General features: G+C 39.5%; 1 protein-coding gene across 1 annotated transcript in view; it reads left to right on the top strand.

Annotated features, from left to right (window-relative positions):
* The first annotated feature begins 2737 nt into the window (after positions 1–2737).
* Positions 2738–13420, top strand: part of NOX3 (NADPH oxidase 3) — a 59920-nt gene continuing 49237 nt past the window's right edge. The window contains exons 1-4 of the mRNA XM_077755049.1: positions 2738–2785; positions 3420–3515; positions 3617–3727; positions 4957–5041. Coding sequence (XP_077611175.1) covers positions 2738–2785; positions 3420–3515; positions 3617–3727; positions 4957–5041 — 340 coding nt within the window. The remainder of the gene's footprint in view (positions 2786–3419; positions 3516–3616; positions 3728–4956; positions 5042–13420) is intronic.

Here is a 13420-nt window from a genome sequence, read left to right as displayed (position 1 = left end):
TGGTATAAGATATCTTGAGTGTTATGAAATCTGGTTCCAATATTGTAAACCAACCAGTGGTATCATCAGATTATTCTTAAATGTGGAAATAGAAAGGTTGAGATGAAAAGATACGTACATCCATTGCACAAAAGTGTTGAGCTCTGGATGAATTTGAATATAATTTGAAGTTCACATATTTTTCATTTGAGTAAACTAAATATCCCTGCAAGTTCCACAAAATAAAATGTCTGAAGAAAAACACTGAAGTAAAGTCATGAGTTATACTCTTATAATACAACCATGAACCATTTCTGTGGGCTCTAAATGAATAATAGCTACACTTGAACACAACGTGCCTTTACATATTCAAATGAGGAATAAAACACATGGCATTTTGGAAATAAGAAAGGAGCATGAAAAGATGTGTTTTTAAACCTAAGCCGTTACATTTTATTTTTACTGTAGCATTAGGAATATTGTAAGCAATTAACAAAAAAAATGAGACTATGCATTATTATTCAGCCATACATGCTTCTCATTTGTAACGCTGTGTGAAGAGTACAGAAGGCTGGAAAGTTCCAGCCTTCCTCACACTTAGTGAATCTAAAATAGACAAGATAGTATAACATTCTAGATGTATTCTCTCTGAATTAATTTTTATAACCCAGCTGAATAAGGCCTCTAAGATATGTAAATCCTAAACACTTCAGAAATAACAAATCATTTCATCATGGAAGATTATTGGCTTAAAGAAATGAACATGAAGACTTTACATCTTTATATTGCTCACTATTAAACAGGCTCCCGAAAATTTTTCACTTAGTGTGCTCTAACCTCAGGTTAATGCTGTCAAAATACCTGTACTTTTATCTATTTCTAGAGGGGAAAGTTCCTCAAGAATGATGTCTTTTTCTTAAGAGCAGCAAAGCTGCTGGATTTTTACTGGTAAATTTAACACTTCCCCCAAACAGGCGTCATCTTCCGTGAGTGGGAGTGTGTGTATTTGTGAGTGTGGGTGTCCGCGTGTTGGTTTGGGAAACTGGGGGTGAAGACTGGCTCCAGGAGGTAGATATGATAATGAGCCCAAGAAAACAAATGGAGAAACAGGCTCAAAAGACATCACCTAGTCAGGGCCGAATGACAAATAGAAAATGCATCCATTCATCAAAGCACTTAACCTGCAATTCCAAGTTCAAGATGTCTAGAAATACTGCTTCTCTCTCTTGGCTATTTTAAATAATGTTGCAGTAAATATAGGGGTGCATATATCCTTTTGAATTAGTGTTCTCATTTCCTTGGGGTAAATACCCAGCAGTAGAATTACTGGATCATAGGGATCATTTTCATTCTCTTTATGTTGAAATAGACAACGTACATAATCATGCATAATAACTTATTGTTTGTAATTAATACATTAAATTACACTAATTCCTAGAACTTAAATGTGCCCAATTTATAGGAATGAAATTAATATCTATAATGAAGTATGTTTGATGAACAAATCCATATATTAGTATTTAATAAAAAGCACAGTATAAAGTAGTGGTTAATAATAAAGTTGCTCAAGTCAGAGAGAACCAAATTCAAGTCCCAACTGCTCCTACTGCAAGAAACTTGACTGGGCCAGTTTCCACATTTGTGTAATGGAGCTTTTAATACCTATCCCATAGAGTTAATGTATGATTCAATTGGACACTACTAGAAAAGTTCTTAGCCTAGTGCCTGAATTATTTAGGATTTAGGAGGAGGAAGATGATGATGATGATGATGATGATGATTGAAGTGATGAATACCAAATTATTGCTCCTACCAGGTCTAAATTTTTTTTTAATTCTTGTAAGACCACTAAACAGATTCACCACATAAAGACAGAAGCTTAGGCAATTGTTTCCTCCTATTTTCATCTTAATTGCCTGAAAGTTTTAAATGAAATACTTAGGCCAGGACTAGCCAGAAAATTGCCTCAATCAGAACAACTCTGTCTACCGTAGTAGTCATAGTCATTGTATTTAACATGTATTTAACCACAAAATCGTGGACTGGCCAGGTTCACACACAGTTCCTCTTGGAATCACTAAGCATAGAAGGACATTCTCATCTATGTCATGAGTGGGCCAAGAGGGATTAGGAGGAAACCTAGAATTTATTCCATCAATCCCACAAATATCATCCACTTCATTCTTTATAGTCATACTCAAAGATCTTTTTTCCCGTTTCTTCTCCATCTTCTGAAAGACTGTTTAATTCATATTTATTTGCCACAATTCTCTATCTTCTATAAAGGATTTTTTTTAAAGAGCAGGGAAAAGAAGTAAAGAAGTAGAGAAAATAAAGTAGAGAAAGTTCAAGTGAAGTGTTTTGCTGTATCCAACCCTCGGCAATGAGGTTATTTCTCGAATTTACATAAAGACGCATTATCATATTGACTGCAATCATGTAGAAAATGAAGGGGGTATAAAGTACATGAGGATAGTTTCATAAAATGAGCTTTCTTTTCTTATGAAATCTTTGAGGAAGAGGATCATTAGACAGAGACTTGCCTTGTATTCAGCCAGGTCAGGAGGCATGTCAGCCTGATGATATGACTTTGGCAAGAAGTCCTTAATTAGAAATTCTTCGAGAGCAGCTCCCACTAGGTGCTTCCTAAGATAAAAAGACAAAATAATCTACCAGGGAAGCCCTTACTCAGGATACAACATCCAGGCTCAGGTGAATGAAAGAAATAATTTGCTGACAGCAAAAGAGCAAAGCTGTCATGATGGGCTGCTGGATTTTGAATGAAAGTGTCTCTATCATATTAGGAGTAAGTATCATTTTTGTTATTCAGTTTAAAATGTATATATTAACTAGTTTTTGATTTTTAAGATAATTGTAAAGGAATGCTAAATAGCTTGAAGTATTACTTGGGTAAAAGACTAAACCTTGTTAGAAAACATTCAGTAGCTATATTTAATTTACCCTTGCAGAATCATGTAAAGTTGTTTTTCGATTGAGTTCATTTTTAATTATTTTTAAAGTCAAGTAGTTTGTTTTTGCATAATGTATGAACTGTTTCTCTAAATCAAATGAAGTCTTTGAATTAGACTATGAAATTGGAATTTTTCTAGAGTACTTTCTGAGTTGTTTTTAAAGATTTCCTCCTTTTGCCATCATCGACTTAAAAACATTAGAGCAATGTTGATTAGGAAGGCTTTGTAATTTTCATTAAATGCCTTAAATATACCCATATGTGTTTAAAATCTTTTTTTATAAAGTTAACAATTTATTACCATTGTAATCAACAGTTAAAACTAATCTATGAGAAATAAGTATCGAGTAAGTGTGATTAATATTGAGAAGCTCTTTATTTCATCCTTTAAAAGAAGAACCCCAAGTGATTTTGAACAGAAGAAAAGATTGAAGATAGTATTGATTGGTCTCTTTTCATTCAACACTAGCTCTCATGGCTGGGAGTGAATTTATATCTGTTTATCGACACATTCCGTTGGTATGAAGAGGAAGAGTCTTTCCTTTACACACGAGTTATTCTGGGTGTAAGTAGAGTTGGTGACTACCATCATCCTTTCGGAAAGCATTCCATCTTTCCTAGCTTCCTTACTCACTGCATCTCTCTTGTGTCTTTATATATGGACAGTCAACACTGGCTTGGGCGCGAGCATCTGCAGTGTGCCTGAATTTTAACTGCATGCTAATTCTCTTACCCATCAGTCGAAATCTTATTTCATTCGCGAGAGGGACAAGTATTGTAAGTACTAAAATAATTCCAGTTGTTATGATTTACTAGAGCAAGTGCCATGAAAGACAAAAATGTACTTTACTGTGAAATTCCTAATAATTCACGTTGGGATAGAGGTTCATTTCTTTGTAAGAGAGGGCCTAATGGTGAAAACTAAAAATCAGAAATTTGTACGTTTGATTTGACTTATGCGCTTGCCATTCACTCCCTGCTTGACATTGGAGTCTTTGTTCAGCCTTTCTCTGATACATTTGCTCCATTGAAAAAAAGATGGCTAATAAAATTGACCTGACTCACTAAGATGCAAGTATTATAACAGTTTGAACTACTACCATTTCTTTTTTTAAAAAATTTTTTAATGTTTTTATTTATTTCTAGGGGAGAGAGAGAGAGACAGCATGAGCAGGGGAGGGTCAGAGAGAGAGGGAGTCACAGACTCTGAAACAGGCTCCAGGCTCTGAGCTGGCAGTCAGCACAGAGCCCGACGCGGGGCTCGAACCCACAAACCGCAAGATCATGACCTAAGCGAAAGCCGGACGCTTAACCGACTAAGCCACCCAGGCACCCCAGAACTAATTGAAAGGAAACAAATGAGTAGTTGAGTCAAATGCCACTAAGGACACATCTCTCTGAGCTCTCAGCCCAGGAATGCACAGTCATAGTACACAGAATTTAGTATGTAGATTTAATGGGACATAATGGGACATTTCCTAATTATATTAGCTTCACTGTTTTAGATACTGTGTTTCCTGCTAAACAGGGTAATGTGCTATACAGAAAAATGAGAACTTCCATAACTCTTACTAGATGAAATGATTTATTATACAATCATCATCATAATTTTATGAATATTTAGATACAGATGAACATAAGGCCTTTCTTTGTGTAATAAGGAATACTTCATAGATTACTTAAACCACATCCATGAGGGTGTTGGTTTCCATCTTCATTTTCTAAACTAGTTGTGGCATGGATATTAGCAGGTTTATTCTAGAAGCTTGAGTTACAGCCAGGGAACTTTTCTTACTTTCACTTTATTGAGTTGAAATTTCAGTAAAGCCAACAATAACCATTTGGTTTGTCCATTGGGCTAATTAATGGCCACTAACTTCTGGGCCCCACAGCTCCACCTTCAGGAATTTAGAGGCAGAGCCTGAGTCCAGCACTCTTGGCACTCAGGATGCTGTCATCGCTATGATTTTTCTTTAAAATTAGACTTTGACTTTATGTTACTCTAGTGCTGCAGAGGACCATGGAGGAGGCAATTAGACAAAAACCTCAAATTCCACAAACTGGTCGCCTATGGGATAGCCATTAATGCAAGTAAGTGTTTCTTATTCATTGCCCGGTGGATTTTACCCAACCTAATGCCTAATTTGATAATTTTGCTTTAATTTCCCCCTCTGCCAAAGGCTCACCTTAAATAAATCTTTGCCTTCCATTTGACCACATAAAACTTACGTAAAAGGATTTTTAAATTTCTAATTTACACTCATGCAGTTTTCCCTAGCAAGCCTTCAATTTATCAAGGAAAAGTATATGAAACTTCATTTTCATTTGTGAATAATTAAACTTGTTGATAATACAACAATAAATACCTACTTGCAAAATGAATACTGTGCTATTCAATGTAATCCACATTGGAAAGAAAACTGACCTATACTCAAAATCTCATTCACAGTCATAGCAAAATGACTACCAAATGGCATCATAGGCAGTAAAAGCAAAAATAAAAGCAAGATTGGGTGAATAAGGTTCTGAATCGTATTGAGCTAGTGGATATAAAAGGACCTTGAAAAGATATGAAGCTTTATAGCATATAAAGTGTTATTGTTATTTCTTGAATAAGAAAACAAGAGAATTCAAGAGAAATACAATAAAAATTAGCATCCAAGGCCAAGGTTAAACCCTGGTGAGGAAGAAGCCAAGTGATAACCACCTCGTTTGTGGTTTTGTTGGACAACAAATAAAAGGCTATCTGCACAATAAAGAGTTATGGTTCAGGACTGTTTCCCTCAAACTAATTTAACTATAAAATGTTTTCCTCATTTGTTTTCATCCTTTCATGCATAAAAAATAGCAGAGTAAAAGAACACTCAAAACAAATGTGGATTTAATTAAGCAACAAGACATGACAGACAGTGTCCGAGTGCCAATTAACACAACTTCGGGTGTGCAGAGAAGTTGTGGGGAGATTTCCCCATTGATTGTCTTCAGTGCCAGAGTAAACAACCCAGGAAATGTTTGTGAAAGGTCTTTGTAGTTTGATAAGAAATAAGGGTAAAAAGACATTGTGTCCTAGAGAGAAACCAGCCCAGGGATGGGGGGCAAAAAACAAGCTAATGCATCTTTATGTCCCAAGACCTACAAAGGGCTGAGTCCACAGAGGGACCAAAACCCTCTGATGAATGAATTAAATGCATGAAGGTATGAAGACTCAGGGAAGCAGATTTCAGCTCAGATAGGGAAGCTTTTCCAGACCTTCCAAATCATCTAAAATTAGAATGAGGTTCCCTGAGAATACGGAGTTCCCTGTCATGGGTGGTGTCAGAGTGGAGTCGGAATGATCCTTGCAAGCCTCTTCAGAGAAAGAATTCAAGGGATTTCAAGGCTTCCTTTAAAACCTTAATAATATTGGGGTTCCCCAGGTGGCTCCATCAGTTAAGCGTTTTCTTGATTTCAGCTCAGGTTTGATCTCACAGGTTGTGAGTTCAAGCCCCACATCAGACTTTGTGCTGATAGCATAGAGCCTGGTTGGGATTCTCTCTCTCCCTTTCCCTCTGCCCCTTCCTTGCTTGGTCACTCGCTTGTGCTCTCTCTCTCTCTCTCAAAATAAATGAACAAACTTAAAAAAATAAAATATAATCCTAAGAATATTTAGTCCCTGCATTAAAAGAGGAGATAAAACACAGTAAAATGGCAGGAAGAATATTATCACTATGCAATAGGTTTAAGGCAGAACTGGACTCTAAGAGAAAAAGAGAAGGAACCAAACAACCAACAGCATCAAAACACATCAGAAAAGGAAGCAAAAAATAAAGAAAAATGTGTTATGCAATAGTTTTCTCCTTAAACCTTTGGGTATGTATATTTCTATGTAATCACAGATCATTAGAATAGATGCATTCGTGATGTATATCGAATATCTCCCATGTGCAAGATACACTAAGAGAAGCTAAAACCTGAAACTAGCGTAGTCAATTCTGTTTTCAGAATGGAGTATGATTTCGCAGGGGCAGCAGTTGACTAGAATCACATGATCAAATTATTTAATACTCCTGCTGCTGACTGGTCCTGTGATCTAAGTTTTTGTATGCCTTTTGCTTGATGGAATTAAAAGAACAATAACACAATCTACCCATCTCCAGATGTGCAGACTAGTTCTCAGGACGGCCCTCTTGGAAACCTACACAGTAGAAGGTCATGCACTTGCCACTATTGCATAGAGAGTCAAACCCAAGGTTAGGATGGCCCGCATGCCCAGTTCAGTGAGCCCTGCCCCCTCCCCCCCCCTGCCTTCTCTCCACTCGCCCTTGCTTCTTCCCATTGGCAATACCCAGCCACTGGGTCCCTGAGTGGGCTGTGTCCTTGTCCCTGTTAAATGCTCTGCCTTTCCTTTCTCAATGCAGAAGACGGCATATGCAGGACTCTCTGCCGGGCCCGCCTTCCCCCTGAGCCACCTTTCCTGGGGACCTCAGCGACACCTCCTACCACCTAGTGAAGTTTCTCAGACGCGGATGGCCTCCAGGGCTGAGATGTGCCTTATGCACCTTGCCTTTCCTTGCCCCTGGCACATAATAGGTCCTCAACAAATATGGTCAAGCCTGAGGATGAGCAGGAGTCGGCCAGCAGGGGATTAGAGGAATTTGTGGGAAAGGTCCAAGCCGCGACAGTGCAGGGCTCAGGGACCCAGCAGCGGCTGGGGTGGGGGAAGCACGGCATGGGCAGAGAACAGATTCACAATGAAGCTGGTTGTCCCGGAGAAATTCACATTCTGCTGCAACAAGATGAATCAGGGCGCTCTTTCTCCCTCCTTCCTTCACGAATCCCTGGAGAGAAGGAAGCATCCCCTCGGGGCCTTCTTCTGCTTGAACCCCCACTGCCTTGCCGGGCTCCCAAACCCCCCAAGGGCTCCCCAGCAGGGTCAGACTGCTTCTGAGAGCCAAGCGCTGGTCTCCCACCTCCATGGCAACCAGCCGCACGGGGCTGTTTCCATTTCCAGCAAAGGCAGGAGGGTGGGGAGAAAGCTCTCTGCTTCTCCCAAACCCTGACATAGCAATTATTACATTTCACACTAACTAAGAAATGCGGCTGGCAACTGCGCTTTTAGAAGAGGGGAAAAAATGCTAAGCCCTCGTTTGGTAGATGCCCCGTGCTTTTCACATTTTGTCCTTCTGGTGTATTCACTTGGGAACAGCTGAAAATGTCCCCGTGCTTATTTTATTAGCATCGCCCATTATGCTGCTTTTCAAATAGCCGACTGGCTTAATAGAGGTGTGTAACCTTGGAGGAAGTGCATCCACATCGGAGTTTGCGTGCCAGCCCCTAATTTCTCATCCGTTCCTCTAGAAGTTGAACTGCAGGCTTTAATTGGTCAAATCATTAAAGGATGTAATTAGAGGCTGGTGGAAGGAGGCTGGGGAGGAGGAGGGGAGAGGCAAACAATGGTATCTATAATCAAGGGCATCACCGAAAACGCAGTGACAGGAACTCTTCTTTTGGCTTCCTGCCTTCCCGCTCGCCTGCCTATGATAAGAGCTGCTGGAGCATTCGCCAACCACTAATAAATCATTTTCAGGGACCTGTAACCCCAGTGGTATAAAAATCCCGGTATCACAGCCTCTGCGTTCTTATTAATGTGGATCTTTTTGGACTCTGTGGTCCACAGTAGACAAAGACCCTTCCAACTGAAGAGTAGTACTGTGAGCCTGAGCTTCCTTCAAAGGGGGGTGCAAATAGTGACCCAGACAGCGTCCATCCAGTAGGCTCCAGGGGTTTGCAGCGACTCACGTGCAGCTTCTGATGAGTTGCTAAAATGAGTTCACAAACCTCAATAAACATACGAGGTTGAGAGGAGTGGTCTCTGAAAAGAGTACTGAGAAAAAAGATTTGGAGAGCCTGAGATAGAGAACAGTGCCAGAGGCCCAAACTCTTCAGGACCACACCCCTAAAGAATTGCTATGAATCCAGTTGTGCCAGAGGCATTGGGGGCTGCAAGGACGCTGTCTCCTCGGTCTTGTCTAGTATGATTTTTTTAATAACTATATTTTTATTTATATTTGAGAGAGAGAATGAGCAGAGAAGGACTAGAGAGAGAGGGGGACAGAGGACCCATAGTGGGCTCCACTCTGACAGCAGAGAGCCCGATGCAGGACTCAAACTCAGGAACTGTGAGATAGTGGTCTGCACTGACATCAGAAGCTTAACTGACTGAGCCACCCAGGTGCCCCCTGTCTGAATGATTTCATGTGGTTTAGAAATGAGTGCATGCACGGGGTGCCAGAGTCCATGTATTTCTGCAGAAATCAGCCCACAAGCTTGAAAGTTTGGGTAAAGCACAGCCAGGATTTGTCCCTGGGTCCCTATTTCTGAAGACCGCTTAATTAGGAGGTGACTAACTCCAAAATGACTGTTATCACTGACAGGCAGGCAGAAAGATAGCAAGAACTGACTGCCCTTCCAAGATTCTCCCTCAATTATGCTTCCTTTGATCTCCTGAAAAATGAAAAAGAAGGAAAGAAAGAAGGAAAAGAAACTTTCTCAGGGCAACTGGCTTTAATTGTAGCCTTTATGACTTTTTTTGTTCATTCTTCAATAAAAGCTCCTTATTTGAACTCAGAAGTTCACACACCAATTAAATGTGCATTTTGTGGTTGGTTCAAGACTGCTACTGTCTTTTAACTGTAGAAGTACTTTGGTGTGAAAGTAGGATTGTGGAAAGACCCAGTTATAGCATCTTGTAACCTGGCATTTGGGTGGATTCTGGAAACGGGTATCTTAGGCTCTTCCATGGGCTCAACAGAAAGTCCTCAGAGGTATCAGAGCAAGCACACCTGCATAACTGATGGTATCGAATTTGCCACAAAACCCACAAAGCCCCTTTTAGTCAGTGTTGATTTTGAAAACTTATTAAAACATGTGTTTCGTGTTTGCATTACTTTCCCATTGAACTAAGGATCCCTTTGAGATGATAATTGGTCCCAGCTAATTTTGATGGAGATGCAGGAGCCAGACAGCCAGAAGGAAGCCGAGATATTGCCTAGTTAGTTTCAATCAAACTGCCCATTTTACAGATAAGAAAGTGGGCTGAAAGAAAGAAACGAAGTAACGAGAGGCAGCCTTCTCCGTGTCCTGGCTGTAGCAAATCTAATTCTAGTAACATGATAGAATTCTGATGAGTAAGAGAGAGGAAAGGCAAACCATATCACTATTTGATCACATACTGGAAGCACCTGGCCCTGTCAACATAGATGACGTGGCTATTCACATTAAAACAACTGAGGTGTGTAGAGGGAAGACTAGAAAATGCAACGTCTGAAAACAACCCAGCGAAATAAGTATCTCCTAGATATTTACCAGGTCCCAGCCACCATGGGGCTGGTAAGTAGGATACCTTGAGTTCCAAGCCAAGATCACAAGAAAATTAGGGTTAGACCTAAGAGGAAATAAAATGTTTGGACAAACCAAACGGCGTAAGTAGTTTTCCCTCTGAGAATTCCTGGGATAAATAAAATAAGATATTCTACTTTTCACCTTCTCTGTGTAAAAAGAGAACAAAATGGAGGTAGTTAGAGCAAAGGAGCATTTAAGACATGAATTTTAAAGTACATGAAACAAAGCTAGAAAGAGTAGTTTTCAACATATTCCCTCAAGAGCTACCTCTTAAAAAGCATCTTGGGTTTTCTTATACTACTTCATTAGTTTCTTGAGCTCTGTTATGGGAGACCTGGCAATAAGAGTAAATAACTAGTTCAATATCTTTGCTCATTCAATACGTGCACTTAAACTTAGTTTAACAGTGTCAAATTCTCATGTGGAAATCAATCTAATAGAAAATAGATTGTGATCAACAACTTCTTACCCAGGTGAAGGATGTTCTAGAATGCAGAATATAAAAGACACAGAATCTATCCTGTTTCCCTTCTGCTTGTCACATGTGGATTATGGAATTGTAACTGTTGTCACTTAAGTTGGTTTGAAGCTCAGTATCTACTTCTGTAAAATGGGGACAGCGCCTCTCTGTCTAGTGTGCTTTCCTCCACAGAGGAGAACTGAGGACAGCCAGAGGCTGAGGGGTAAGGGTAAAGGGGCAGAGAGGGAAGGAGAGTTTCCACCCACCTGCAAAGGTTGTGATTAATTTTAAGAGCTATTTGACTCTAGATTAAAAACACCAAGTGAACCATTCAAAGAGCTTTAGCTAAGCCTGCAGGAGAAATTAGTTTTCAGTGAACAGTAAAGTATAACAATTATGAATCCGTGAAAAGAAGCAATATAACTTAAAGGTCAAAAATTGAGCTCTGGGGGCATCTGAGTGGCTCAGCTGGTTGAGCATCTGACTCTTGATTTTGGCTCAGGTCATGATCCCAGGGTTGTGGGATTGGATTGAGTTCTGAGTCGGGCTCCACAGTGAGTATAGAGCCTGCTTACGATACTCCCTCTCTTCTTTTGCCCCTCTCCATGCCTGATGGCTCTCTCAAAAAAAAAAAAAAAAATGTAAAGGTGCCTGGGTTCAGGCAAATAGGCTTTTATCCCACCCTCGCCATTAATGGACGACAAGTGCCTGAACTTTTTGAATACTGGTCTGTAAAATGGTAATTGAACTAATACCTGAGGATTAAATGAGATGATATGCCTAGAGCATTTATAATGGCATTTGGAGTATAGTAAGTATTCAATATCTGTTAGCTCTGAGAAGTATTACCTATTGCTTTTTTTTTTTTTAACTTTAAGATAATTACCAGAAAACAGCAATTAGGAATACTGCTGAACATGTTTGTGTTCAATTTAGCAACTAGTTTCCATTTCAAATAGAGCATATTGGAAGACATGGGTACTAGACAAACTTCCTAGCTCTGTAGATGCTGAGACTAAACAAGGGAGCTCCTTCACAGACATGCCGCATATAGTGACAAATGGAACACAAGGAAGAAACACAATGCCTTTTGGGTGCCACTCTCACAAAACCCATAAGGAGTGAGTCAACATCATGGACTCAGAAATATTATCATGTGCTTTGCCTTCTTAGGTGGGTTTCAACCAAAAGCATATTCAAATGGATTTCTAACTTGAAGGCTGCAGGAAATGGTCAAAAATGTGTATCAGCAGTGAAAACACTACTCCATCTGCATCTGCAGACAACCTCCTGACCCTTTCTCTCTTTCTATAAGCTCATCGTCACTCAGCAAATCCTTTAAGTACACACGGGTAGCAAGCAATGTGTCCAGTGTTGATGTTTCAAGATGAATAAGCCTTGAGGCATCAGAGCCCATTGGGCAACATAGAGGTAAATAAATATTCATAACAGTAATTTCTAGGAAATGTTATAATCAAAGTATCACTGGCGCCTGTAGAATTGAAGAACACGTTCATGGAAAACAACTTTTGAGTTGGGTCTTAAAGCATGAATACAACTTTTCAGCGCAGAAAAAGGAATGGTTCTGATCGAAGGAACTCAGGGGGCAGAGAGAAAAGCTAAATAGCAGATGGCATTTCTAAATAAATCTGCTACTCGAACCACAGAGACCAACATGCTACCAATATTCTCAGAAGTTTCTGCTGTTCCTTTTTCCTTCACTCCCCCACACCTCAACCCACAATGTACAGCCACAGAGGACTCCAAAATTTGCATACAACATGGGGAGACTATAGAATAGTAGTAGCCACTGCTACTTTGCATGGTGGACAGGGAAAAAAGGTAGCAACTGGGAAGTTATCTACACCCTGGGTAATGAATTCTCATTTCACACTTGAATCTGATCCCAATGGCTGGTGTCAATGGGTCACCCAATAGGGCTTCCATTTATAGGAACAGCATCAAGAGATCCTTGTCTGGATGTTGTGACTGCTAGCTTCCCCACAGATTTCACAAGAGCGGCACTGAGCACAGTCTCCTCGGGCCACATGATGCTGTGTTCCCGATCTTACTCTCTTCATTTAAAATGTAGACCTCACCAATTCTCAGAATTAGAACACTGAGTTTTCTTCTGAAGAATATACAAAGAGGATTAGTTCTATAAATACTAGTTTATTTCGATCCTCTAGGAATAACACATCCAAATATATTGTGTATATGTGTCTGTGTAGGAGCATATATACATATATACTAAAATATATAAAGGAAGAATAGAAAATATAATGTCTGAAAGAGAACAAAAACTCTTCCCTGAAATCTATCATAGATGCCATGTGCACATATGTCCATGTATATGATATACAGTACTCTAGGATAATGCTCTGTGATTGCTTGAAAACTATTATAAGATATAAAATATGGAGTATACATATAACAGAATACATTCTATATAAAATATGGACTACATATACAATGGAACATATATATAATTATGCTGTGATATCCTAATACCTATCCCACTTGCAGAATGAGCATAGGTTTATAATTAAATTAGGATGAATTGAGATTTGCTTTATTTCTTCCTATCATTAAAATGAATGTGGTGAATCATACCATATCTTTGGAAATGG

Source organism: Crocuta crocuta, unplaced genomic scaffold (assembly GCF_008692635.1).
Source record: "Crocuta crocuta isolate KB4526 unplaced genomic scaffold, BGI_CrCroc_1.0 scaffold11, whole genome shotgun sequence".
NCBI classification, from domain to species: Eukaryota; Metazoa; Chordata; class Mammalia; order Carnivora; family Hyaenidae; genus Crocuta; species Crocuta crocuta.
This window is presented reverse-complemented; position numbering and strand designations above follow the sequence as displayed.